General features: G+C 40.4%; 1 protein-coding gene across 1 annotated transcript in view; it reads right to left on the bottom strand.

Moving 5' to 3' along the window:
- The window catches only part of LOC134619929 (chloride channel protein 1-like), a 54,663-nt gene that overhangs the window by 27,036 nt on the left and 1,248 nt on the right, over window positions 1-26,379 (bottom strand). Inside the window, exons 2-14 of the mRNA XM_063465694.1 lie at window positions 19,645-19,948; window positions 19,429-19,560; window positions 19,081-19,209; window positions 17,983-18,116; window positions 17,790-17,867; window positions 17,611-17,689; window positions 17,202-17,327; window positions 16,708-16,792; window positions 13,468-13,569; window positions 13,219-13,303; window positions 8,317-8,472; window positions 340-409; window positions 29-139 (exon numbers count right to left, since the gene is read on the bottom strand). Of these exons, the coding sequence (XP_063321764.1) occupies window positions 29-139; window positions 340-409; window positions 8,317-8,472; window positions 13,219-13,303; window positions 13,468-13,569; window positions 16,708-16,792; window positions 17,202-17,327; window positions 17,611-17,689; window positions 17,790-17,867; window positions 17,983-18,116; window positions 19,081-19,209; window positions 19,429-19,560; window positions 19,645-19,948 (1,591 nt within the window). The remainder of the gene's footprint in view (window positions 1-28; window positions 140-339; window positions 410-8,316; window positions 8,473-13,218; window positions 13,304-13,467; window positions 13,570-16,707; window positions 16,793-17,201; window positions 17,328-17,610; window positions 17,690-17,789; window positions 17,868-17,982; window positions 18,117-19,080; window positions 19,210-19,428; window positions 19,561-19,644; window positions 19,949-26,379) is intronic.

Here is a 26,379-nt window from a genome sequence, read left to right as displayed (position 1 = left end):
AAGCTATGAGGAGAAACAAGAAACTAACCGATGACTGCGTACCCTCCAGGGATGATGCGGTAAAGGATGCCATCAAACACGATCCCATGAGGAAACAGAGTGGCCATGATCTCCCCTACCAGCCTGCCAAATGCAGCTCCTATAGGACGAAAGTGGGGCTAAAAGTAAATATAGTTTAAAAATAAAATACAATAATTATCATCACGTCACTGACGAAGCGTGTATATCATTAAAGTTTAGATAAAGGTTTCTGAACTGCACTGTTTACAGAGTCAGTATTTATAATGACAACCAAAGAGGATGAAGACTTAAACCAACGCAAAGCTTCAAAACGCTCACCTAGGATGAAGACCGGCATGAAAGCTCCGGATGGGATGGGCATGGTGGTGGCCACAGCAGACATCCAGAACTGCAGGAGAGACGACATGAAACCCTTTTTAGTCAAAAACTCAGAGCTGATGATTGCAACCAATAGAAACCAGATGAGACTTAACTTTCTTACAGTTCAGCCTCTTATCGGTGTCTCCACCTCCACCTGTGGAGAAATACTGGCTTGTGAACCACGTTTAAGTCATGTTAGGGTACTCTGCTTTCACACTGGAAACTCACATATCTGCCTACAACAATATACTGGATTCATGAAATGAGTGTGTGCCTGACATTTGGACAATAAAGCCTCCAAGGACATAATAACTTAGTGATAAAAATCCAAACTGTGGTATTGGGCTGAAGTTTGATTTGGAGCAGAAAACAACACTGGGAATGAATAGCTATTTAATTTTTAGCACATATGATGCATGTGTGTGTCTATTTTTAACTTTCTTTGGTTCATTAGTTTTGTTTTCCTTTGTAGGAATAATTGCATGTGAAATACTGCACATTATGTGCATGTGCTAAAATCGTTCTTTCCTAAAAGCTGGTTACTGAAGACATTTGGTGACATTCTTTTGAGAACATGTGGTCTGAATTTTGGGCAGGTTGTATTAACACAACTTAATAATGTGCCTTAACCCAAATGACACCAACACAAAGTGCCAAAAACTAAAATTCCTCCACCCAGCCACTCGATGCTAGATTCAGGATCGCGTCGATCTAGAATACACTTTCATGTTAAAATAAGATAAGATAAAGTTCTATCTTATCTTATCTTATTAATCCCTCGGGTGGGTTCCTCTGGGAAATTCGGTACCTAAAATTACAAACTTTACAGAGAAATAAATATGTTTACAGCCACAGTTGTGACCTCTATAGCTAAACTCGTTTATAACTACTGTACGGGGGCATATCGTGTAGGTGTGAAGGGTAGACAGGAAGGAGGGGAGAGAGAGCAGGGGAGGTCACGCAGGAGGGGCTACGGGTGAGACTTGAACTGCTGCATTTCAGCCTTATAAGATAAGATAAGATAAGATAAGATAACCTTTATTAGTCCCACACGTGGGAAATTTGTTTTGTCACAGCAGGAAGTGGACAGTGCAAAAGTTATGAAGCAAAAATTAGAATAAAATAAAATAAGAATAAATACAGTACACAACTGTACAGAATAGAATAAAATAAAATACTATATACAGTAGAATAAAATAGAATAAAATATACAATAAGATAAAAAGATGGCCACCTGCTCGACCAGTGAGGTAAACTGGTTCCTGGTAGGGGGTGGGGCTGATTTTTTTCTTTTCTTTCTATAACACCTGTTTAATTTTTATTAAGATTTAAAGTTTGCATTATTACAGGTTTGGCTGTTTTAATTGAAAACTTTCAGTCAGGGCAGCTGTGGCTCAGGAGTTAGAATAGATCGTATACCTATTTGAAGGTCAGTGATTTGATCCCCGGCTCCTCTAGTCTGCATGTCATATCCATGAAGTGTGGATATGACACGCTTAACCCCAAGTTTCTCCCAGTGTATCCATCAGGGTACGAATGTGTGAATGTTAGGTTAAAAATGCTTAGCCATTGCCATTAGCCTCACCTGTACTCATTAAAGTCAATGAACTGTGGTTTTGGATCATGTTTGTGCTGTTGGTATAATAATATGGCTTATTGTGCATTTAAATTTACCATTTAAGAAGTATGTACCTCAGTTTCAGTGAAGGCAGTTTCGGTATTTTATCTGTTAGCGCTAATTAGCAGGTAGGCTATGTGTTTTTCTGATGCATGTGTACAGTATATAAATGCAGCTTGCTAACCAAGTTTGATTACGTTAGCTATTAGCATGAGAAGCACTATTCAGAGTTTGAAAAGCTGAACAAGACAATCAGACAAAACACACAATTCAATTCTAAACCTTCAATTTCAAAAGAAAACACATGAGCTCTTTTTTTGTTTTTGTTTTCATTTTCAGTACATCTCCTTTGTCAGTGCAGCACATCCATCTAATACTAATTAGATTGCTACCAACATGTTGGGTGCATAGCAACAGGAGAACGTCTTTGCACCTTTTTAGCTCTCGTTGTCTCAAATATCCAATTTGGCATTCGCTTGGTGTGTTACAGAAGTGGCCAATCTTGAAAGCGTGTATACATGTATGCTGTGAGGAAGGGGACCCAATCACCTTTGGGTGTCCTTGAGCAAGGCACTTAATCAACAGCTGCTCCAGTGAAGCTGCAGTGGATGGTGATGTAGCTGCACTGGGTGGCTGCCAACTCGACGTGTGAGTGAAAAGATCACGGTCCTCTGCAGGGTGAACTAAAGCTAAACTCACCCTTCAAATGTCATTTGCACAGTTCGCGTCCAAATAATTTCTGTATCCATCAGAAAGTAACTCCAAAATAGCTTTCCTAATAATATGCTTTGTACTTGGGTGCTGAGAGCTCATCAGTGATAATGAATACCTTCAGACAAGCTCTGGATTTTTGGTGTGCGGGGGTGAAAGTCTGTCTGTTCCAGGCACCAGATGCTAAGCTTTGTCTTTTTCATTCAAATGGATTGGTGGGAAACACTACATTACCATTTTAACCATCCAGATTACCAATTCTACACATAATTTGTCATCATCGTTTGATAACTTAATTACTGTGGAACAAGATAAAAACTCATTAGCACGTCTTTCACAGGGTGGCTGCTATCCTGATGACAGAGGAGACTGCGCTCGGTCTCTGCTCTCTTTTAATCCTGACAGTCAAACACAATCAATCAGAAACTCACACAAAGAGAGTCTCACACATACAAACACAGTGTCACCCAGCACTCGCTCCTTCATCAGTGTCACAAATCCCGAGATGAATGGGAGTTGAAACACTCTGTTTGCTTCAGTGTTTCAGAGAGGTCAATACAGAGTGGAGTGGAGAAAAGGAAAAGAAGTACAGAGCAATGTAAAGAGATTTAAGTAAAAAACTTCATACAGAGACAGGTGCTACCATAGACTGTATATAAAAGATGCCCATTTTCCAGATAAAGTGTGAAGCGTTTTACACCTGCATTCTTTCTAAAAGCCAGCAGGGGGTGACTTCTGTTGTTGCAAGAAGTTAAAATTGTTGTAATTAAGATTCTCAGTTGAGTCAGGAAGGAGGATAAAGCAGGATATGTGAGTCGATGCATGTGCAGTGTCCCTCAGTCTCAATGATTTCATTATGCTAAGATGGTGAAAGAAAAATCAGGACTTCATTAACCAATGGGTTATGTCACCAGTGGGCTTCATCAGTTTTTTTTATATACACTATATTGCTAAAAGTATTTGCTCGTCTGCCTTCACACGCATATGAACTCGAGTGATATCACATTTCTATGCATAGTTTTTAATCGCATGGTTTTATGTAGCCTACCACTTTCTGGCTGAATTTCTGAGACTCCCAATCCTTTCACTTTGTCATAATACCACTAACAGATCACTGTGGAATATTTAGAAATGAGGAAATTTCATGACTGGACTTGTTGCACAGCTGGCATCCTATCACGGTACCATTCTAGAATTCAGTGAGCTCTTTGAAAGCAACAGATGTTTGTAGATGCAGTCTGGATGCCTAGGTGCTTAATTTTATACACCTGTGTCCATGGAAGTGACTGGAACACCGGAATTCAGTGATTTGGATGGGTGAGTTTCCGGTAGGTGTTGGACTCTTCTAGGGCTGCCCTTTGTCACGATTCTGTTCATAACTTCTTTGGACAGAATTTCTAGGTGTAGACAAGTGGCGGAAGGCTTCCACTTGTTTGGTCTCAGAATCTCATCTCTGTTTTTCACAAATGATGTGGTTCTGTTGGCTTCATCAGGTGACAGCCTCCAGCTCGCACTGGACTGGTTCACAGCCCAGTTTGAGGCAGCGGGAATGAGAATCAGCACCGCCAAATCTGAAGCCATGGTCTTCAGCCGAAAAAGGGTGGTTCACGAGTGTGGGGAGAAGGGAGCAGGCGATCGACAGATGGATTAGTGCTGCGGCTGCCCGATGCGGACGCTGTACCGGTCCATCATGGAGAAGAGAGAGCTGAGTGTAGAAGTGAAGCTCTCGATTTACCAGCCGATCTGCGTCCCTACCCTTACCTTTGGTCACGAGCTGTGGGTAGTGACTGAAAGAACGAGACTGTGGATACAAGTGCCGGAAATGGGGTTTCTTTGAAGGGTGGCTGGGCTCTCCCTTAGAGATAGGGTGAGGAGTTCGGCCATCTGGGATGGGCTCAGAGTAGAGCCACTGCTCCTCCAAATCCAAAGGAGCCAGTTGAGGTGGTTCGGGGATCTGACTAGGATGCCTCCGGGCACCACCTAGATGAGGTGTTCCAGGCATGTCCCACGGGGAGGAGGCCCTGGGGCAGACCCTGGACATGCTGGAGAGATTACATCTCTAGGCTGGGAATGCACTGGTGTTTCCCTGGATACGTAGGAGGAAGTTGCCGGGAAGAGGGAGGTCTGGGCTTCTCTGCTTAGGATGCTGCCACCGTGACCCACCCACTAAGCTAGGTTATCGTTATGATGGTTATGTTTAATTGTCGAACAATCTCTTCGAAAACGAGAGAATTTCTTGCTCTTTTCTGGATATTTATTACAACCTGGAGTGTTTCTCTAACCAGAACTTGGAGAACCTGCTTCATTTAGCATAAGCAGCTGAACTCTGAGCTGGTGGAGAACAACTATGCAGGATGAGGGACTCACTGAAGATACAGCTGATTACGCTCATTTATTTATTGTCACAAGTAACTTTTGCAACGCTCACATGTGCATTTAAATTTAACATTCATGGAGCTTTTTATATAGACAACGACGGAAAGTCAAATCAGGTAAAGGACAAAAGAGGAAGGCAGATTTTGAGTGTGTAGTGGAGAAAAGCTGACAACAGCAGGAAAAAAAACCCTGTGTGTGTGTTGGGAGTTTCACCAGGCAGCTGCTCTCAGTTTTGGCTGAATTAAGTTTGTGCTGCAGGGGGCCGCGCTGCTCCAATGAGAAATACCATGACTGAACCAATGCAGTGAATGATGCTGAGTGACAGCCTCTAATATCCTGTTGATACGATTATCTGTACAACATTACTGCCTAATTTGACTTTAGACAGAAAAACAGATTGAGGCTTTTCGAAGAGAAATGGGTGAGAATACCTTTTCTTCGGAGTCATTTTGGAAATTTAACCTAATTTCCTGAATAAAACCTAATCTAATTTAAAAGGTGAAATGTATAGAGCTACAAAACATTCTGTATACTATTTTTTGGATTGATTTTTAAGCATCAGTGACAGCAAGTGTTGATGTTTAAGATGCAGGCTTTATAATCGTTTGCCTCCAGCTGGACTCACATGAAAAAGCTTCGTAATTTTGAAGAAAAATAAGCAAACAGGAACATATTTGTGGTTTTAAGTGGACAGAAACATATAGCATAATAACACATCACCAAGACAAACATGAACTGACTTCCATGTAGCAGTTTGTATTTGGTATTTAGTGAAATGGTAATGTGCTTTCACACTGCTGTGTGCCTGAGCTGCTGAGAAGTCACAGATTTTCACCAAACAGGAGGCATCGACAGCTTGGCACCATTTTCTGCACCAGCCAACAGACTGTAGGCTGGTCATGACTCAAGAGTATTTAGAGACCAGACTTTGTCTGTCTGGGCTTTTTTTTATTTTATAAAAAAACAAGCATTACGTGACTTTGGAAGCTCTGGTCAAAGCATTTCAAAAGGAAGAACAGCATTGCAGGTTAGTTTTTATCGTAAAAATAGCTTTGATTTTTTAAAAAGATTTGTTTGAACATGCCCAGAGTTAAATAGAAATTTGTGTGCTCTGATATCTGCGTAGATTCTCAGTCATCCAGGTCATGGTAGTCGTGAGAGCTTGAAAAGAGAGCAACTGAACTTCTTGAAAGACTGAAGACGTTTCACCTCTCATCCAAGAGGCTTCTGAAACCAAGAGGGAGTCCCAGGGATTTAAACCCTACGGGGGTTGTGCTTTAGGAGGTGGCCGTTCACCCACTATTAATAACCTATACCTTTTTCACACAGGTGTGAAAAAGGTATAGAGTGTCCTCTAAAGATTACATTGTAATTTCAGTTCCATTTTATTTCATGAGAGTTTTTTGAAATGTATAAATAACATGTAAGTTTCAAGCCCTTGTACATCCATGCACCAGCTGTCTTGGTTCTGGGTCATTGACTCAGCATGTGGAGTTTATGAACTTTACAGGGTTTTTTTAACGTCTTCTGATAATTCTCAGTTTGTCGTGTCATTTGCTTAATGTCTCCCTCTCCTTAGTTCCTGGTTATAGTTTTGTTTATATTGTTAGTTTTGTATTTTTGTATCAGCTCCCTTCTATTAAGTTTATTCGTGTCGCTGGTTTCACCATTTAGTTGTTACATTTTATTTCACTGATAGTTATTTGTTCACATGCCTTGTGTTGAGTTTTGCTTGCCCTCATCTCATTTTCCCAGACTGTTTGCACTCATGTGTTTTCCTCAGCTGTTTCCAACTCTCATTACCCTCAGTGTGTACATACAGTAAGCCCAGTCAGCCCTTTTATCCTTTGCCAGCGCTTTAGTTTTCCTGTCTCGTGATGTTTCTGGTTAGTTTGCTTTTTTGCTTTTGTGTTTTCCCAGACTTTTTGATTAAGTTACCTTTTGGACTTGAATTGTCTTCAGTTTGAGTTACAGTCTGCCTGTTCATGTGTTACATCTGCATTTGGGGTCCACACTCCACCTTAACACCAGTAAGTATATATTGATTGCGAACAAACTTTTCAGTCCAGAAAGAACAACTCTGGAAAATGCTTCGACTTTATTCTCCCAAACATCATTTGTGAAGACGATAACGACACCAGAGTCAGTTCAGATTTCAGATCACGTATAATTTTCACAATTATTCTCAACCCTGTTCGGACCCTGTCTGGTTGTTGTCAAAATTCCTTCTGACTGCTGTCCTCTACTCTGACATTGTCTGGATGTTAATGACTTCGCCCATTAATTTGTATGGGTGAGAGCAGTTTCTGCACTTGGGAGCAATCTTAAAAAATGGCCTTGGACATTAAACGATCATTTCAAAGTCTGCATAAGATCTTTAACCAGACATCCATCTGTATTCAAGGCCAGTAGACGGCTGTCAGGTTCTTCATCTTTTTATCCTTTGTTCACTGGTTTTTGCACCAGTCATTGTCCCCAAGCTTTATAGACAAAGGATTTCTTTGTATCGGTTAATTGTCTGAATTTCATGATTTTATATGACCTATCACTCTGCTTGGCTCCTTTGAACTGTTAGACGTCTGATGTTATTTTGAAAGGACTTTACCTTGGCCTATATCGCAGGTTTCTTCTTTATTAGGATTTATTTGGGTTGTTTGTCATGTTCTAGTGCATTTGCCCACCTTTGTGCAAACTGGGATTCTTTTACAGCATTTCTTCAACTTTTTTGCTGATTCATTGTCATCCCAGCACCTAGTCCGGATTTACACACACATCTATGCTCATAAAATATTTAAGCAAACAGCTAAGAAGACAGTGGGAATTCTGAAGCTCTGGGGTTTGAGAGTGTGTGTGTGTGTGTGTGTGTGTGTGTGTGTGTGTGTGTGTGTGTGTGTGTGTGTGTGTGTGTGTGTAGCTGCGCTAAAGAAAACCTAAGAAAGCTAGAAGTGTTGGCAGCCTGCCAGCTCTGTTGACCTTGAACAGGAAGAAAAGGAAGAAGACAAACACAGATGTCCCCTTCACCAACACACAACATGAGTGACCTGCAACAAATGTCCCTAATGAAGAGGAGGATGATGACGAAAATGCTGACGTCAGTCGGAGCCTGCCTTCCAACACAAACACACACACGGTGTTGCAAACAATCTCACATAAACATGTAGATGCATAACGCAACTTTGCACAAATACACAGAAAGGATGACAAAACAAAATTTCCTAGCAGTCACAAACCTTCATGAGGAAGAAGAGCACCAGAATGACAAAGACGCTGACATCAGGGTGCAGCCAGGCAGCAGAGCGGCCCAGACCGACCGGTGGAGGAGACCCTGAAATCTTTGTCCATGTGAAGTTGTCAAACAGAGAGTTGATGCACTCTCTGGGCATCAGCTGGAAAGAAAGAGGACAGAGGGGGAAATGAGGTGAGGAGAGGCAGAAGGGACAAAATCTGAGACAGATGGGCAGAGAAGGGAAACTGGTGGAGGAGGAGAAAAGCAGAATATCTACAAATGTACGTGATTTAAATTTAAGATCTTTTTAAAGCCACTTTAAATAAAATGTAAAGCCAAACCTGCATCAAGGTGAAAATGTGAACACTTCGATATCTGTTCAAAATTAACCATAACATAAAAATTAGATGAGTTTAGGAAAATGATTTAAATGAGTTTATTATTGTGAAAATAAAATAAAAAGATAACCTTTGACACACCCTGAAGTTGATTCATAATCATTTCCAGGCAGTGGTTTCAACCGACAGCAGAAACGGTTATACTTTAAACATTTTTTGCCAAACTTAAAATTTGGCTTGAAAAACAGCAGGTTTGGCTAACAAAGCTTTCTTCTTTTTATCAGGGATTTTTGCATTTTTAAGTTCAAAGCTGTTAAATCAGCTGATAATCAGACCTCCTGTTAATCATTTTTACCAAGTAACAACCTTCATTTTTTAGACAACCTCCAATTGTCTAACAAATATGATGACTTTTCGTGTGGCACACACTGCAAACTGTATTCTGTATAAACTTCAAGTATTTTATTTGATGGTTACTTGTGCGTTATATGTGCGTTTGTCCTTTGCACCCATGCAGTTCATGAGTGCAGCTTGCTAACCAAAATTGCAAGTGTTAGATGATAAATTAGCACTCTGCCTGCTCATTTTACAATTTCATTACACAGTCTGTAGTTTTTTTTATATACAGGAGTCAGTCAAACTTAACAATGCATTCACAAATCTGTGAAATAAAAAGTACACTCACACTTTTCATTTTCAAAGTGTGACTTACAAAACTGGGTTTTTTCAAAGAAATAGAGGATTAGAACACAGGGAAGATATGGAAGAGGTCGTCTACACAAAACAAGGGGAGAAGGTAAAGCAAAAAAAGAACAGGATGAGAAAATATAAAAAAGTCAAAAAGGAGAGGGATATAGGGGGAAGTTATAGCAATAAAAGGTGAAAATAAAAATAAAAACAAGGAGGAAACGGTGAAGGGAGAGAGGAAAGGAGAGCAAGGGAAGGAGGAAAAATGGTTAAAGGCGGAGTGAAATTTAAAAGGAGGATGAGGGATAAGAAGGAAATGGACACGAAAGAAGAGGAAGAAGTTTAAGAGAGAAAAAGGGAGCAAAAAAGTGAAGTGAGGAAGAAAGTCAAGTGAGATAAACAGGCAGGAAGTCATCCAGAAGGCTGGAAGCAGACGGGTATGGGTGGCCGTGTCCAATGAGTCATTCACTTCTGATGACTCATGAATGACTAATTCACTTCAACCGTTTTGCTCCACATTTGCATAGATGCCTCTGAAATTGCTCACAGGAACAAAACGCAGCGCCTCCCGCATCTGCATAATGCCACTGCGGGGGGAGAAACAGCACCAACGTCATTTTGATTTCTCTGCTTTTCCATTTCCTGCTCGAGTTCGGCTCAAATTGTGGTCCCTGAAATCCACCGTTTGGAGTGTGAGTGGAACTGTTGAGGTTCTGTGAAAGGGTGCTGTGGGCCTCTGCAGAGCTCTGATGTAATAGGCTTTCCTGCTGCTTTTTGAAGTTGCGGGTTCATGTCTGGTTCACAACCCTTGTAGCATTTAATCTCCTCTCAGTGAGTTGCTTCTTCTGTCACTTTGCACCGAGCTACCACATTGGATTGGAAGGATTTCATTCCCCAAAGGGTGTGGATAAAGTCTTTGAGGGAAAGAAGAGGTGTCTGTCAAACATGGACCTGTTCACCAATTTATTTTGTTTTCCTGAGGAGAAATGATTTAAATTTAGGCATCGCCTGTGTTAAAACCCACAGTGTGTCTTCATTAAAAAGGTGTGACGCATTTCTACAATGAGTGTGTGAATCATGTTGGGGTGTTACTGACTGACATATGCATTAAAACACATACCTGGTTCACACTAAGTGGTTTATTCTGAGCGCCTGTGAAACACATGATTAGCTTTTAGCTCTGGGTGGGTGAGCTGTTGATCTTTTCTCTTACCTTGAAAATCCATTTGCACACAGCAGGGCCACAGATGTGCATTAATATGGCGAAGATGTTCAGAATATTGCACATAGGGATATGTGCAATATTCTGATGTATAAGGAAAACGAGTTTTTAAGGCTAAAATGGTAAAACAGAATACACAGTGTTGTGCAAGAGTCTTGAACTACTTCTTAGTTCATATTTTCCCATGAAAATGGAAACAGGTGCAGACATACATTAATCCACAGTGGTGGTCAACAAACTGCCAAGCAGGCAGGAAATGAGAGAAAGGAGATCAGCAGAAGGAGAACATGGGTAGAGTCAGGAGGCTTAAGTACGAGAAGGAAATAGACATGAAAGAAAAGGACCGAGGATAACAGAAAAACATGAATTTTACCTCACAAAACACAGGAGTTGGTCTATTATTGAGTAGGTTGAGTTAGTTTGGTGCATTCTCAGTAAGTCTTTGGGTATCAGAAAAACTTGATTTCTTTCTGTGTTATTTCTATAAATCAACCAATTTTGTCAACTGTTGCCACACCTAAGTGTAGCATTAACGTCTATGTTAAAATATTTATTGTTTGACGGCCACGGTGTCTCCTTTCATGCCGGGGAACTTTGAAAGCCTGGGCTCCAAGACTTTAATGAGTGAAGAGCCGTAAACACTGACACAGCTTTCCAAAAGAAACACAACATAATACTAGAATTATTCACATTATATTACTGGATCATACATTTTGCCCAGTCCTGTGTGGCTCGTGCTTCAAAGTTAACCTTACAACAGGGCTAAAAACTGATATGCCAAATGTTTATATCAATTATTAAAAACATTAGGGAGGGGATGGGTCGCATGTTCTGCCTCAGTGAGTCATGCCGATTTAGGCTACATCCACACGTACAGGGCTATTTTTAAAAACTGAGATTTTCTGTTTTCGTTTAAAAAAAAAAATCCTGTCCACACGTACAGTTTTGAAAACATATCTCTGTCCACATGTAAACGCAAAAAATGAAGTCAAAGGATGTCAAGAACATGCCAAATCCTAACCGTGAAGAAATGTTGGCCAATCAGAAGACTAGAAGCCTGTGAGGGAAAGAGTAAACAGGCCCTCACAAAACCTTAAGTACTTCTGATAAGTAGTAGTTTTTCTGGAAAGGCAGCTAATTTTGTGTTACTTTTCAAGTGCTTTCATCATTTAAAGTGTTAATAACTAAAGACAGTATTTTGGATTTTGTCTCACTGGGTCTCTTGGCCGGAGTTTATTCAATAAAGGAACAAACTGAAAATTTCACGTCAGTCTGAGTGATTCATAATCATAGGTCACAGCACTGTGAAATATGGCTGGTGTAGACTCACAACTTAGGAATGAACAAAATGCATACAGCATGCATACATTCAATTTTTAAAAAATTACATTTATTCAAAACCGACGCCGGCGTCGGGATTTGGGTTTTAAGAGCGTCTGTGTTTAATGTAGAAGTTCACTCTGATGCCTCTGTCTTTCTAAATGGACGGACAGTAACTGCGTGTTTATATGTAAGAATGTAAAAACTGCAGATAGTCAGATTAACAGCAACAGTATTTTGTCTCTGTCCGCCATTGCAGAAATTCATCTCATGTAAACAATAACGTGGTTTTTAAAAATCTCAGTTTTCAGTGACCCGAAACGCCATTTACGTGTGGACGAAAGGTCCAAACGCACAGAAAAAGATGCCCGTGTATGTGTGGATGTAGCCTTAGATAAAGTAAGCAAAGAGCTAATTGATACACAGAGAGCAGAAATACACCAAACTCCATGAATCCAAGTGGAAAAATATGCAATAAGATGGGAATCAACTTTTAATTTCTTTTCATATTTGCCATCACAGGAAACACACTCGTTTTCACACCCGTGCCCTATGTTGAAATCAAATTAGAAAGTAGTATAGACTCACTACAGTCATCCTCCTTAATATTCAGTAACACGAACGGGTTGTGGGTTTGTTTACTTTTCCTTTTAGGTCATCGGGGGTCGGATTGAGTTGTTCCGCAGGCCAGTTCAAGCCCTCGGGCTCTATTTTGCTTATGTGTGCATTCGGGTGTCTCATTATTTTCCAGCCTTCTGCCTGACTTTGCTAAACAGTGAGAGAAATTTGGCTTCAGGCAACCAGTGAATAAACTTCTTCTATATATCTGAAAACTTTTCAGCCTTTTACAAACTTAACTGAATTCATCTTTGCAGTCTAATTACACTGCATGATTAAAGTTTGCTGGTTTGTCTCTCATTAGTGCTCAAACTAAGTGTTCATGTTAGCGGCACCCTGCGGCACTCAGAGGTCACGGTTTGTAAATACTGAACTTCAAATCCCAAAACTTGTGTGATGTAACATCAGTGGAGGGGACACAGCAGGCTCACATTTATCATGGCTACTGGTCTGTGATGATGCTTTGCACCAAAGGAAACCGAAGATCTAAGAGACCACTGGTGTCTGCTTTCTGTGGACTTCAGGCCAAAGAAGCTCAGATTATGCTTTCAGGTTACGATACGTATACGACTACATGAGGATGGTTACTGGACACCAAAACTTCGTGTTCTTGATGTAAAAACAATTGATTACTAAAATAAATAAATTAGCATGTAAATCAATTATTCAATATTCTCTAGTGCTTACATAATAAACAGGACAACAAGCTATAAACTCTGACCTCTCCTGCCATGAATTGTCCAAATCCAGGTGGAAAGGTCAAGGTGGCGATTATCAGCGTTACCACAGCGGGAAAAAGCAGTCGGCTGGGAGGGAAAACAAAAGGAAAGTCAAACCTCTGTGAACGAAACAAGCACCAGTAATTATCCTGATTATACCTGTGCATTAAAGTAATCAAAGTACCTACAGTAAGGCACAGGCAGCATGGGCTAAAGTAAATTAAAAGCTGCCACAGCAAACAGAGGCTCACTGTTTAGTCAGGAAGCGGGTCATGGCATTGGGTCTTCTCATAAACAGCACCACCTGTCTGTTGAGGTAGACGAAGAACGCGCCGAGGAACCCGCAGAAGATCCTGTACCAACGAGAAAGTCGGACACTCATTAATTACAGCCTTAAGTCATTTATATTATATACATGTTGCTGTCATACATATCAGCATAGTCTTAAGACATTTCTGGTCCAGTGTCTGATGTTACATTGGGCACTACTAGTAGTTTTATTGGCCAGTGTGGGGAAAAAGGTGATTTTGCTTACTTTATAATGTAGTTTCTATCATGTAGAACAGAGGCGTCCAACTCCAGTCCTCGAGAGCTACTGTCCTGCAGCTTTTTGACAATTAGTAGGTCATTAGCAAGACTATAAAACTTGACTGCATGCTGAGGTGGCAACTCAGCCATTTGATTCATGTTACAGCAGCTCGTGAGTGAATGAACAAGGTGCAATAAAAGTACTGTTAGAAGTACATTTTTCCAAACAGTTACATTTACTTAAATTTACTTGAGTTAGGGGTTGCCACCTCAGCATGCAGTCAAGTTCTATCGAGTCTTGCTAATGCCTACTAATTTTATTCAGGTATGTTGTAACAGGGACACATGGAAAAGATTCAGGACACCGGTCCTTGAGGACTAGAGCTGGACACCACTGGTGTAGAACAACACTGCACTTACAATTTAAAAAGTAATAAAAGCTTTAAACTAAATGTCATGGAAAAATGACGTTTCTGTTTCATGTTTAGGCTTTCTGAGCAGATGGTTTGCTGTGGTTTTTTATACTGGATGCTTTTGATTGTAATAACTGTAAAGAGCGCTGGCGTTCCCATCTATGAAAGAAACTTCACCTGGTTCAAAGTTGTGGTGCTGCGTCTTTACTGCTCAGCACACGAAGCAGAGTAGCCTCAAACAAAATCAATCAGCAGCCCCTCAGCAAGTAACTGGTTATGACTGAGTAACTAGCAATCACCTTCATTTTCTCATGTCAATCTAACTGTAGCAAACTCTGTGTAAATACTCATCAAGTAGAGGAAATCATAAAATAACAGCTGCAAATACATTTTTATTATTCGACTGATTTACTCCATTTTCAGTCTGGTCCCTGAGGACATGTTTGGACATACAGAGTGAAAATGGTCAAACATATATACTCTCATCCCAAAAGGTTGACTCTGTTCATCTGGAACTGAAAACGCTACATCCAGATGAACAGAATCAACCTTTTAGGATTTACTTACCTGGATGATTGAGCATGCATCAAGACATGCATACTCTACTCACTACTTCATTAGTTGCATCTTGCTAGTACCAGGTTGGGCCACCTTTTCCCTTCAGAACTGCCTTAGTTCTTCATGGCATAGATTCAATAACATGTTGGAAACGTTTCTCGAGAGATTTTGGTCCACATTGACATGATGTCACAGAGTTACTGCAGATCTGTCAGCTGCACGTCCATGATGTCCACCACAATCCAAAGGTGTCCCTATTAGATTGAAATCTGGTGGCTGAACTCATTGTCATCTTTTAGAAACCTGTTTGAGATTACTCGAGCTTTGAAATAGGGCTGGGCCATATCATGCCATATCATACCGTTCACGGTAATACCGGTGTAATGTTGGGCAACGATAAGAAAATGAAATATCGCGATAGAATATGGGTAAAACGCGCATGCGCAGTGCCTTTGTTTTCATACGCACATGGCGGAAAAAGCATGGCGGCAACGGAGAATGAGAAGGGCGAAAGCGGATCGTTGAATGAAACGGATGAACCAGAGTTGGTTTGTAAAAATGCTGCAACTTCAGCGGTTCACTGGTTTAGCTTTCGTCCGTCAGATACACAACAAAGCACTATTTTTGGTAGAGCATGCTAACGGACCATCGTTATTACCGTGTTTTTTGGAAAATACGGCACGCTTAAAATCAATCCTTTGATTTTTCTGAAAATCGACAGTGCCCCATATAATCTTGTGTGCCTTATGTATGAATTCTGGTTGTGTTTACTGACCTCGAAAGGATTTTATGTGGTACACGGCGCTCGAAAATCTGTCACATGTTTTAGTACGACTTTGCTAAGCTACGAACCCGCACTTGATGGATTGTCGGAGCATTACGGCTATCGTAGGCAGGAGCCTCGCGGAGTGATACGTACTGTGCTTCAACATAATATTACCGTATTGTGTGTGTATAACCTCTTTTTAAGTTTTGCGGATATTATACATGGTTATGCTGAGGATATGTCGGCCAATTTCCACTGGAAATGCCTTTTGGTTAAACTGTCAGCAAGGAATTTGCATTTGCACTGTTAAATTTTTATATAACTTTAATGCACATAAAAAACAGCTGCTTGTTTAAGTGAAAATACATTGATGTTTTTTGGGGTTTTTTGCACTAATAAAGTTGTGGAGTTGTAAAGTATTTTGTCTAGTGTCAATTATATCGTCAGCTATATCGTTATCGCAAATTTTCAAATGTATATCGTGATAAACATTTTTGGTCATATCGCCCTGCTCTACTTTGAAACACGACATATTATTCTGCTAGGAGCAGCCATCAGAAGATGGACACTATGTGATCATAAAGAGACAGACATGGGCCCCAAAGTGTGCCGAGAAAATATCCCCCACAGTATTACACCACCACCAGCCAATGATACAAAACAGGATGGATCCATGTTTTTTATGCCAAATTATGATCCTGACATCTGAATGTTGCAGCAGAAATCGAGACAAATCAGGCCAGGCAACTTTTTTCCAGTCTTGATGAGCCTGTGTGAGTTTTAGCCTCAGTTTCCTCTTATTGGCTGACATAAGTTGCACGTAGTCTGGTCTTCGACTGAAATGTTTCAAACATTGTCAGGGTGAGCTCTTCTGCATGTAACGAGTGGTTGTTTAATTTACTGCTGCCTGTCAGGTTGAAGCAGAGTGACCATTCTCCTCTGACCTATACATATTTCCTCTTTTTTGGACATTTCTCAGTAACCCCTGCAGATGGCTATGAGGGGAAAATCCCAGTAGATCAGCAGTTTATGAAATATTCAGACCAGCAATTATGCCACAATCAGAGTCACTTAAATCACCCTTTTCCTTATTCTGATGCACTTTCTGAATTACGTTATGTTGATCATGTCCAAATACTGGTGAGTTGGACATATGCCTTCACAAAGAACAGGTGTACCTAACGAGGTTGCCGGGGAGTGTGTGTGTTTGCTTTCTCTTTGCTCACCCAATGATGGCAAATGCTGGCAGCTCCTGCAGATCAAAAGGGAAATCCATACGAAAGTTTGTCCTGAACAGAGCCGTGATGGTTACTGGAAGAAAAAGAAAAAGTGCCCAAATTTATACGCTCGACTTTCATTTCAAATTATTTAAATAATGAACTGGAGCTTGTGGTTATTTTAGTACTTAGACTAATAGCAGATAACACATTTATTGTAACATACAAACACAAAACTAATATGTGGTGTACTGCAAAGTCACAGGAATGTGTTTGTACAGCAAAATGATTGGTTAAACATCCACAGAGACCCGAGTGGGGCACTGAAACACTCTGCTGCTACATGAAGGAGGAGATCGCCATCTAGTGGAGGGAGAGTGCTGTAGCTACAGTACACACATATTGTCAGTGTCAATATAAAAACATGACACTTTGCTTCGTGGAGAGAGGGCTCCCTCTAGCTCATGTCTTGGAAAATAGTATATATATATTTGCACACATACCTGCATCTTTATTAAACACGGATAACACTCTGAATATGAAGGCACTAAATGTAGCAGCAAAGTATCCTCTCCAGTAGTTTCTTACAGCAAAGTATGTAGATGTTACCTCTATGCTGAAGAGCACACCTGGTGGAGGAAGAAAAAAAGAGCAGAGAATTAGTCATGTATCAGATGTGTACTTCAATCATCACACTAATCTACATTTAAAACCTCTGCAATATGGAAAACTGACTGTAGATGAACATAAGAATTCTGATATTTTCCGTTTTTGACTCTGAATTTCGGTTTCCTGTGTGCACCAGACTGTGATGAAAATACCCAAAGCAGAGGCCTGACTGTCTTACATGCACTCCTGAGGGATATGAGTCAGACAAAGAGAGCAGAGGAGCACAGGGAAAAGGATGTGTACCTCCAAGCGGAGTACCGAAGCAGCAGCCCACCCCGACAGCACAACCGACCGTCAGGATGTCTGTGTAACAGTATGGATTCTACTGATCCAGAGAGGAGGAGGAGGAGGCATTGAAACAACATATAAATAAGGAATATTCAATCAGAGGGAAATTCAAGTGTTTCCTGACATCAGCTTACCTGATAAACTCCTGAAAAAAAGGACATGAATCTGCTGAGAACTGCTGCACAGATGCTGGCAATGTGAACAAACGGGCCCTGAGTGAAGGAATGGGGCATAAAAAGAAAAAGGTTATTAAAATAAAAAAATGCAATGGTTCCATTAAATGAAACAGCCCACGAGAAGCTTTTTAATTTATCTGGGTTGACCCACCTCTTTGCCTACAGGCATGCCGCTGCCCAGAGCAGCCGTCAGACCAATGACTTTGGCAATGAACGCCTTCAGAGTCAAATACTCCTTTAGTACCACACCTCTCAGGATGGTCTTCAACTCTGGTATACCAGAACCTAGAACAGAAGGGTTATATAACAAAGAAATAATAATAATAATAACTGTTATGAACCTTTTATGACTCGACACACTTTCCTAATCTTACACTTGTCTCAGATGGCTTTGGTGCTGCTGTTTTCTGAATAATTTGTTGCAAATTATCAATTAATTTTCATTCAAGGGCATCAAACATTTCTGCAAGTGGCATTTTATGTCAAATGCTGCTTGCAGAAATAATTACAAGTTTTCCTTTGCAGTTAGTTAGTGACGCTTGAGGGAAAAAGCTACAAAAAAATTCCACATTTGCAGGTTGGAGAAAGCGTCAAAAGTTTGCCAGCCAGGAGGCTGTGGTTCATTTATGTTGTGTGTTTGTTGTGCTTTGTTTCACTTGGTGGATTCTTTCTTTTTTTTTCCCCCTTCATTGTGCTTGCTGTTTAGGTTTAGACATCAAATCAAATCCACAGTATTAACCATATGAAGCACAATATTGATTGCACACAAATGTGAGAGGTCTTTTACAAACGTCCATATGTCCAAAGGCACCAAACCAAAGGAAAACCTTGTGTCTATCTGTGAGACAACAAAACAGCAGTACTGTGTGACACCGCGAGAACGAAAACAGACAGAAAACAATAGCAATGCAAAAACTTTCCTCTGTACAGCTACTGTTGGTAAACAAGCATCATAAAGGGCTGAAAGTGTGAATAATTACAGAATCTCTTCTCACTGATTAGCTTAGATGAATGAAAAACTATTTTGTTGATCGGTTGGTTAATGGCTGCAGAGAAAATGAGTTGGAGATGTTCTCCCTCAGCTTCAGTTCCCTATTTTTTTCTTAATTTCATAACCAATAAGAACCTAAATATTTGATCCTGTCCCAGTTAAGAGTGCAGACTAAATTTGAAATGCACTTTTAAATCTATGGATTACACGTTAAGGTAGACAAACACACAGAAGCATGAGAAAGACAGGGGTACAGACCAATAGCTTGAGGGGAAACCAGGTGACAGAAGAGGGAGGAGAAGAGGATAAACATCAGGGGATAGGATACCCAGGCCAGGTACTGCAGGGGGATGTTCCCCCTCAGCTCCCCGTGAATCCACTTATAGGCTGATGCAGGAGGAAATTTAAGGAGGAAAAGAAAACGAGTGTAGAGGCAGAAAAAAGCAAAAACAAAGTAAATTAAAAGAAGAAGTAAAAGAACCAAATTCAATGGATAGAAGGAGAGAGAGGAAGGGAAAAGGTTAGATATTAGAAGAGGACAGAAAACGCAGAAAAGAAAGGGTTTGTTGCACAAACACCTGACTTGTGTTTTTGCTTCAGTCCTACCTTGTAGACTCTTTGCACTGGCGTAGTCCATTGTCCAGCTGACCAGTGCCATTGTGATGCCCAGGAGAACCAGAAAGATCCAGTCCTCTCCCAACCTGGTCACAAGGAATCGCTGCACTCGTGCTATGCAGTCTGCAGAAACCAACACATCACAGAAGCTCTAAACGTGGCACTCACACGACATCATTTTCTGTCTTCACTTTTACCTCATCTCACCTCTACACTTGGAGTAGGAGCGCTTCTTCTTCACAGAGGACGCGAGGTCGGGCTCAGCTGTTTGCTCCTCAGCAGCGTCAGTCTCCATATTGGACTGACGCCTGTTCCGTTGCCTGCTGTAGTAGCTGTGTTGATGGCGGCTGTGGTATCCGTTTTGGCCACGGCGCCCATGTCCGTGTCCGTGCCGTGTCCTGGCGTGGCTGCGGTGGTGGGTCCCATGTTTCTTGATCTGCCTCTCAGTCAGCAGGCGTGTGGCCTCCCGTCTGCCGGAGCCTCCTTGGTTTTCTTGGTACTCCCCATAGAGCTGCCAAACGATCAGTAAACCGATCAGCTAACAATTTTTGTCTTTTCATGACTCATCCATCAGACATGAACATGCACAGGTAGTTCCTGAGACAGTGAGAATGAGGAGTGTTTTCCTTTTGGCACCCTGGCAAAGAAGGGTTCACTTTAAAATTAGACAGGACCACGTGATTGAGCCAAACGGCCCTAATGGAAACAGAAACATGGACTCTGCCTCTAGATTTATCACCGCTGGACAGACTCCATGAAAACTGTCCGGGACATCTGGGGAAGAGATTAATTCTCATCTGTTGCATTTACAAGTCTCTGGGTTTCACTTCAATAAAGACCCGAGGGGACACAAAGTGGTGGCAAATATAATGCAATGCCTGATCTGTGGACAAAAACTCAGATTTAATTAATGTCATTAATGTCTAAAAATATTTGTGATCATTTTCTTCATTTCAGGTTATTAAATGTGTACACAGTTTACCATTGTCATGCCATCAGCTCCACACAGATTCATTAATGCACGATGCACTTAAATGCTGGGGGAAACTAGGACACCTGGGCTTTTGTGAGATTGATGAGTTAAATCAAAGTGCGAGGAACGTTCTTCTAACTACTCAATCTGGCTTGTCACTCCTATACCAGCCTATACATTTGGTTCATAAGTCTGGATAAATATACTGCCTGTGATTGGCCAAGTACATCCTGTGCGGGGTTGTACACAGATACTGACAGAGATTCTGCACTTCTGCTGGCAAATTACACAATAATTGCAGACAAAAGAAGATCAATGGGGGAGAGACTAGCAGCTCATCATTTGATTAAGCATAAAAAAAATAACCCACTAGAAGTAAAATGTGTTTATATTCAAATATTTTGATGTGCACATGTGTGAAATTCTTACATGTGTTCAAAGTCCGTCCTGTCTCACATGCTATCAACAAATATTATATCTGTATCTAAACTGCATTTTCAATGTACACGGGGTGAGTTTGAACGCTGCAAAGGCTGCTATCATAATTCTCAATTTATTCTTTCTCACATAGCCAAACTGTTTAGGACTAGTTTGGAGTTCTGTACTGAGAATTCAGTCTCTGTTTTCAATCGCTAACTATTGTAAAGTGTCATCTGCTGCAAAACCAAACAGAGGGAAAGTGCATTCGCTCTCTCTGTGGGAATCTCATTTCAATGAAAGGACAGACAAAATAAAGAAAAGATTTTTTGTAGTTAAAACACAGAAGCAGTGCTGCTGAAAGGAATATAAACTCAACTACACGTAGTGTAGCCATCTTAGTGTAACTGCATACTGACAAAAAATGCTTTGGTGCACAGTCAATACGCTCATCATATTCATTCTCTGATCTCATGTATTTACATCATACAGCTGCAAATAAAGAGTATTTTTAATAGTATTTTTATATAGTATTAAATCACAATCTAACAATTTACTAAAACTAGTATTTGAATGTAAAGTTTGACTTCACTTAATGTAATCTGAGTGTGAAACCTTTACCATGGTTTCACTGTTGTGCAAACGTGATGCAAATGTGTAAAAACCTCCCTGACAGGTGGATCAGGCCTAGTCGTCACCACAGTCATAGAGGTTGTGTATTCTTTAAATTTCATTGTCACTCCATAGATACAAAAGGCAGAGTCGATACAGAGATTCCAGCTCATTTACCCATTTACACTTGAACCATAAGAAACTTCAGCACTGCCCCACAAATACAGGACCGAGCCTCATATGTGCTTTGGTACATGAACAGCAGACAATAGCAACCCAGGAATATAAGCGACAAGCTGGTAAGTTGTCGCTTATATCACGTCCACGCGTGATCCTTTCAACACCTTCTGATTTAGCAGGTTCACGGACAGGCCGACTGACGGATGGATGGATTTAGATACACAGACACACGTGCACATAAGGCGCTGGACATGCTGCGTGTCTGTGTGTGTGTGTTTGTGTGCATAGATGGCAGTCAATGCACGGTGAAACCTGAGCAGCATAACACACAAAGTACTATAACTGAATGCCTGCACACAGCACAGGCTCAAACAACAGAGCACAGGCTTAAACAACAGAGCAAGGCACGGACGTCTTGACTCAGAGCTCATGTGTTAAAAGTTAAAAGGATCACATGGTGTAGCACTCTTTTAATCTAAGCAGCAATTAAATTGGGTGAAACAAGCTTTTAAAATACAAAAGCACATTACAAAAAGATGCTTTGTGCATTCTACATAAGGAGTTTCTCATAATTTCCATAACATGCAAACAGACGGCACAAAGGAATCCTGAATGAAAATCTTTGAATCAATACTATAACAGAAAAAATGTGGACAAATTGGTTATTAGGATGACAAACAATAAAAAAATTCTGAATTTAAGAGATTCAAATTGCACACATACTAATGATGTGCAAAGTTTTTGAGTCACACTTCATTTCTTGTATTTTGCTAGGAAAATGGATAATAGGCAAATAAATTTGGAAAAAGAGTATACACGGCAAAAACAGAGGTTGTAGAATTCCAACGAGCATGAAAGCCAATAGTTGGTATGACTGCCTTCTTCAACACAGCCTGAACTCTCTCAGGCAAAAAAGTGTCATATCTGAGTATTAGTGATACAGTGATGTCACGCATTGACAATCCTGAGTGCAACAACAAGACAAACCCAGTCACTGAGGATGAGAGCAGCATGTCGGCCTTCAATTACAATTTAGCACCCAGGAAGTGAGTTGCTTCAACAACCTCCAGTGAAGAACAAAATATGTAAAATATGCAATAAAAGAACTCAAGTTAAACACGGAAACAACAAACAGGCTAAGAGGTGCATGCGAATATGAGGGTGAGAACTGGTGATATGCAACCAAAAGTAAACAAATGACTCAGTCGAGGACTGGCTAGCTGCATGCCATGTGACAGGAAGAGCAAACGATAGATGGACTCGTGCTCTACTGATGCAATTACGTGCAGAAAATGAAAGCTTTCAGCAACTGGTTAAAAAAATGTTATCCAAGGAAGAAGTTATGTTAGTTATTGTTTTTAAAAAACAGTGTTAAGCAGTTACTTTTACATCCAATTTTCAGGGAAAATTCTACTTGGGCCAGATTTGACTTCTGCTGTGTCATTGCTGCTACAGTGTTGCTGCTGCTGACACCTTGTGGCAGTAGATTCACACTTGGCAGTATCCAATCAATAGAAATGAAGGCCTTAAAATGTTCTTTATTTATAACTTGGCATGCTTAGCCTTTTCCTCTTACTTTGCTTCCTTAAAAAATTGCTTCTTGAGAGCCTGAGATGATTTATGATGAGGCTTTGGCTCAACTGACCAACTAAAATTGTTTCTTTGCTAAGTTGTCTGTTATGTGTTGACACAACATTCATTCATCCCTTAAGTGCTTAAATGATTCATAGGTCAGTGTTAAGCGATTAACTGGAGTAAGAAAAGTAAAAGGACTAATAAAAAAGCAGCCAACGTCCAAAGACAAAGTTTGAAAGACCTTGAGAAATCCCGGAGAATTACTGCTCGAGACTACTTTTAAAAATTCCAAGAACGTCTGGCTGCATGGAAGCAAGAATCAAAGACATGAGGTGTGGTTCAAGACTTGTGCGCAGTACTGTATGTTGTCAGAAATCTGACACTGTCCCCTTTACCTCTTTCCTGTTTTCCTCTTGACCACTGAAACTCTACTCTGCACTAATCACTTGTGCCCCCTTCCTTCACTGCACCCTACTCTTATTCCTTTCTTCACCACTCTCTCTCTCTTTGCTGCTGAAACACTACTCTGGGCTAAATTTAGGACCAGTGTGATCCAATATTCCTCATTACACTTCCCACACCTCTCTCCTACCATCAGCGTACCTTTCAATGCCTCATCGTATTCCACGGTTTTTCCTATGTCTCACATTCATTTACTCTGTGTTCTTCTAACTGGGTCCTGTTCGCTTTGGGAATACATCAAAAGGAAGTATGAAGGGATTAAAACTGCTCCAAAACGCTCAGTATATCAAAGACAGACGTACCTCTGGGTCTAAAAAGTGGGACAATTGCCAAAAAAATTCAATATTTCAAACAGACAACAGGGAGCAACTCTTATTAAGAAAAGACGTCCATTTTCATAACAATCAATAGAGAAATAACACTACTTCTGCACTGATTTATTACCTCAGTAAACACTTTCTTAATGAGCTTATGGGCTCAGTGGTTAGTTTTGAGGCTCATTTAAGAAATTATATATTTTTTTCAAATTATATAACATTTATAGAGAATGCCATGCCAAACCTTGGCTGATTAAAAGTGTGGTTACTTTGTGATTGACAGGTCATCACCATATATGCACACAGTGTCCAGGTTTTTTAGTCAGACTGACCTCTTAAATTGGCAAATATTTTAAATGGGACAAATGCCTTTTTGATCTGTTGTTACTGCTTGTTGGCATGAAGTACCTACAGCTGGACAGTGGCAACTTAACCTCTTCTAATAAGGAGTTGGTAGGGCCAGCCAGGACAGACTGGAACTGGGGCACCTATCATATTCAGGATGGTGGACGGGCTGTCACATGGCGAGAGGCGTGGTACACCCTGGGCAGGTTATCAGCCTGCCGTAGGGCAAACACAGAGATAGACAACCATTCACTGTGGGAGGAAGCCGGAGAACCCAGAGAGAACCCACGCAAACACGGAGAGAACATGCAGACTACACACAGGAAAACCCGGCCAGATGGAGGAACAGGATCTTCTTCCTGTGACACAACAGTGCTAACCACTGATTATCTATACAAATATTGCAAAAGAAACTCAATGAAATGTTCATATTTTCTGTGCATTTCATAAACAGAATAGAAAAAAGAAAATCAGGTAACCATAAATCTGATACATTTTCTGTCTCTAACCACACTGTTCTGGAAGATAATTAGAGTTTTTTTGTTCTTTTTGGATTATTTAGAAATATTTTTTCCCAACTGAATTATGTCACATCATGAGCAGGTATCGCTCTGTACAGAGAGGGATTTATATAACTGAATGTGAGTTAAGCCACTATATGTCGTCATCTGCAGTCAAAGCCAACGCATATGAAGCGCTTCTAAAATAGAGGCCGGTTTAACTCCACGCATTCTCTGCATGACTGCCAACTCTCCGGCCACGTGTCCTGTTTGTAAGAAATCGCTGTCAGAGTTTTTTTATTATCAAATTTAAAAAAGGACAAATAAGAAACGGGTAATGGGGAAGATGTTACCACAGCCTGCATAGTATCCAAAAGCACAAACACACACACTGACAGATTAGATAACTTTGCACTCTCTCAGATACTCATAGGCGTACAATTTCAACAGCCATTAAATTCTATAGGTCACTCTGATCACCAGCCTTCACATTCCAGCCTTTCAGCACCACTGAGGCAGTGCTGCTGTATGGCTTAGTCTGTCAGAGTGATTTTTTTAATATATATTTTTTATTTCCTTTTAACTAACCATGATTTAAGCAGGAAAATGACTCAGGAGATTAAAAAGACAGCACTGCAATCAAAGGCAGCTTCGTGGACGAGTATCTTACAAGTACACAAAGTAAAAATACAGAAAGTAAATAAAACAGACCTTCAGAAAGGTCTGAGACTGTGGGGATTTCAATCCTAATTTGATAGGCTTTAAATATTCAGCAGTGTAAAGTAAAAAAAACAAGCTACCTCTAAAACTTGTGATGTCACTTAAAGGAGTCATTATTTATGAAAGCAAAGAATGTTTATTTCCATCTAATATAGCATGAAATTGAATTAACAGATTCATTATAACAATTTTCAGTGGAGTATACGGATAAGTGTACAAAGGCATATTCTCAGCAACCATCACTCTTATGTTCCACTGTTTGTTACCTAATGAACATTTATGATGTTTAAAGACTGTTAAAACTGTTATCCTGGCAACTAAAGCCAAAAAAGTTTAACATTTCTCTTCTTAATACACTGAAACACACTCATGTGTACCACTCCCTTCACAAACCAGTATAATGTGGCATGTATCTGTCAGTAACAGCATGAGAGATTTCTGTTTCCCAGTTGTGTACCAGGGTTTCTAACTGTTCTTATCATTATATTATTCCATTTCATTAAAAATCAGAAATCATATAGAATAAATGATTCAATTAAACCATAACTATCTTTTACAGTAGCGGTCCATGGTCCGGGGCCATGCACGGGCCTTGAGGCTCGGGCGTGAAATTTATGGTTTTCAGGATTTTTATCGGTTTTTATCATTATCTGTTATCATTTTTATCGTTAACTCGGTTTCCCTGGGTCTTTTCCTATGTGTTATGAATAAATCTTTTTCTTTTTTTTGTAGCGGTACTGGTTTTGTTTTGTTGTATTTATCTGCGATACCTTAAAGGCCGGTCCGTGAAAATATTGTCGGACATAAACCGGTCCATGGTGCAAAAAAGGTTGGGGGCCGC

The sequence above is a fragment of the Pelmatolapia mariae genome, linkage group LG22, assembly GCF_036321145.2.
Source record: "Pelmatolapia mariae isolate MD_Pm_ZW linkage group LG22, Pm_UMD_F_2, whole genome shotgun sequence".
NCBI lineage: Eukaryota > Metazoa > Chordata > Actinopteri > Cichliformes > Cichlidae > Pelmatolapia > Pelmatolapia mariae.
This window is presented reverse-complemented; position numbering and strand designations above follow the sequence as displayed.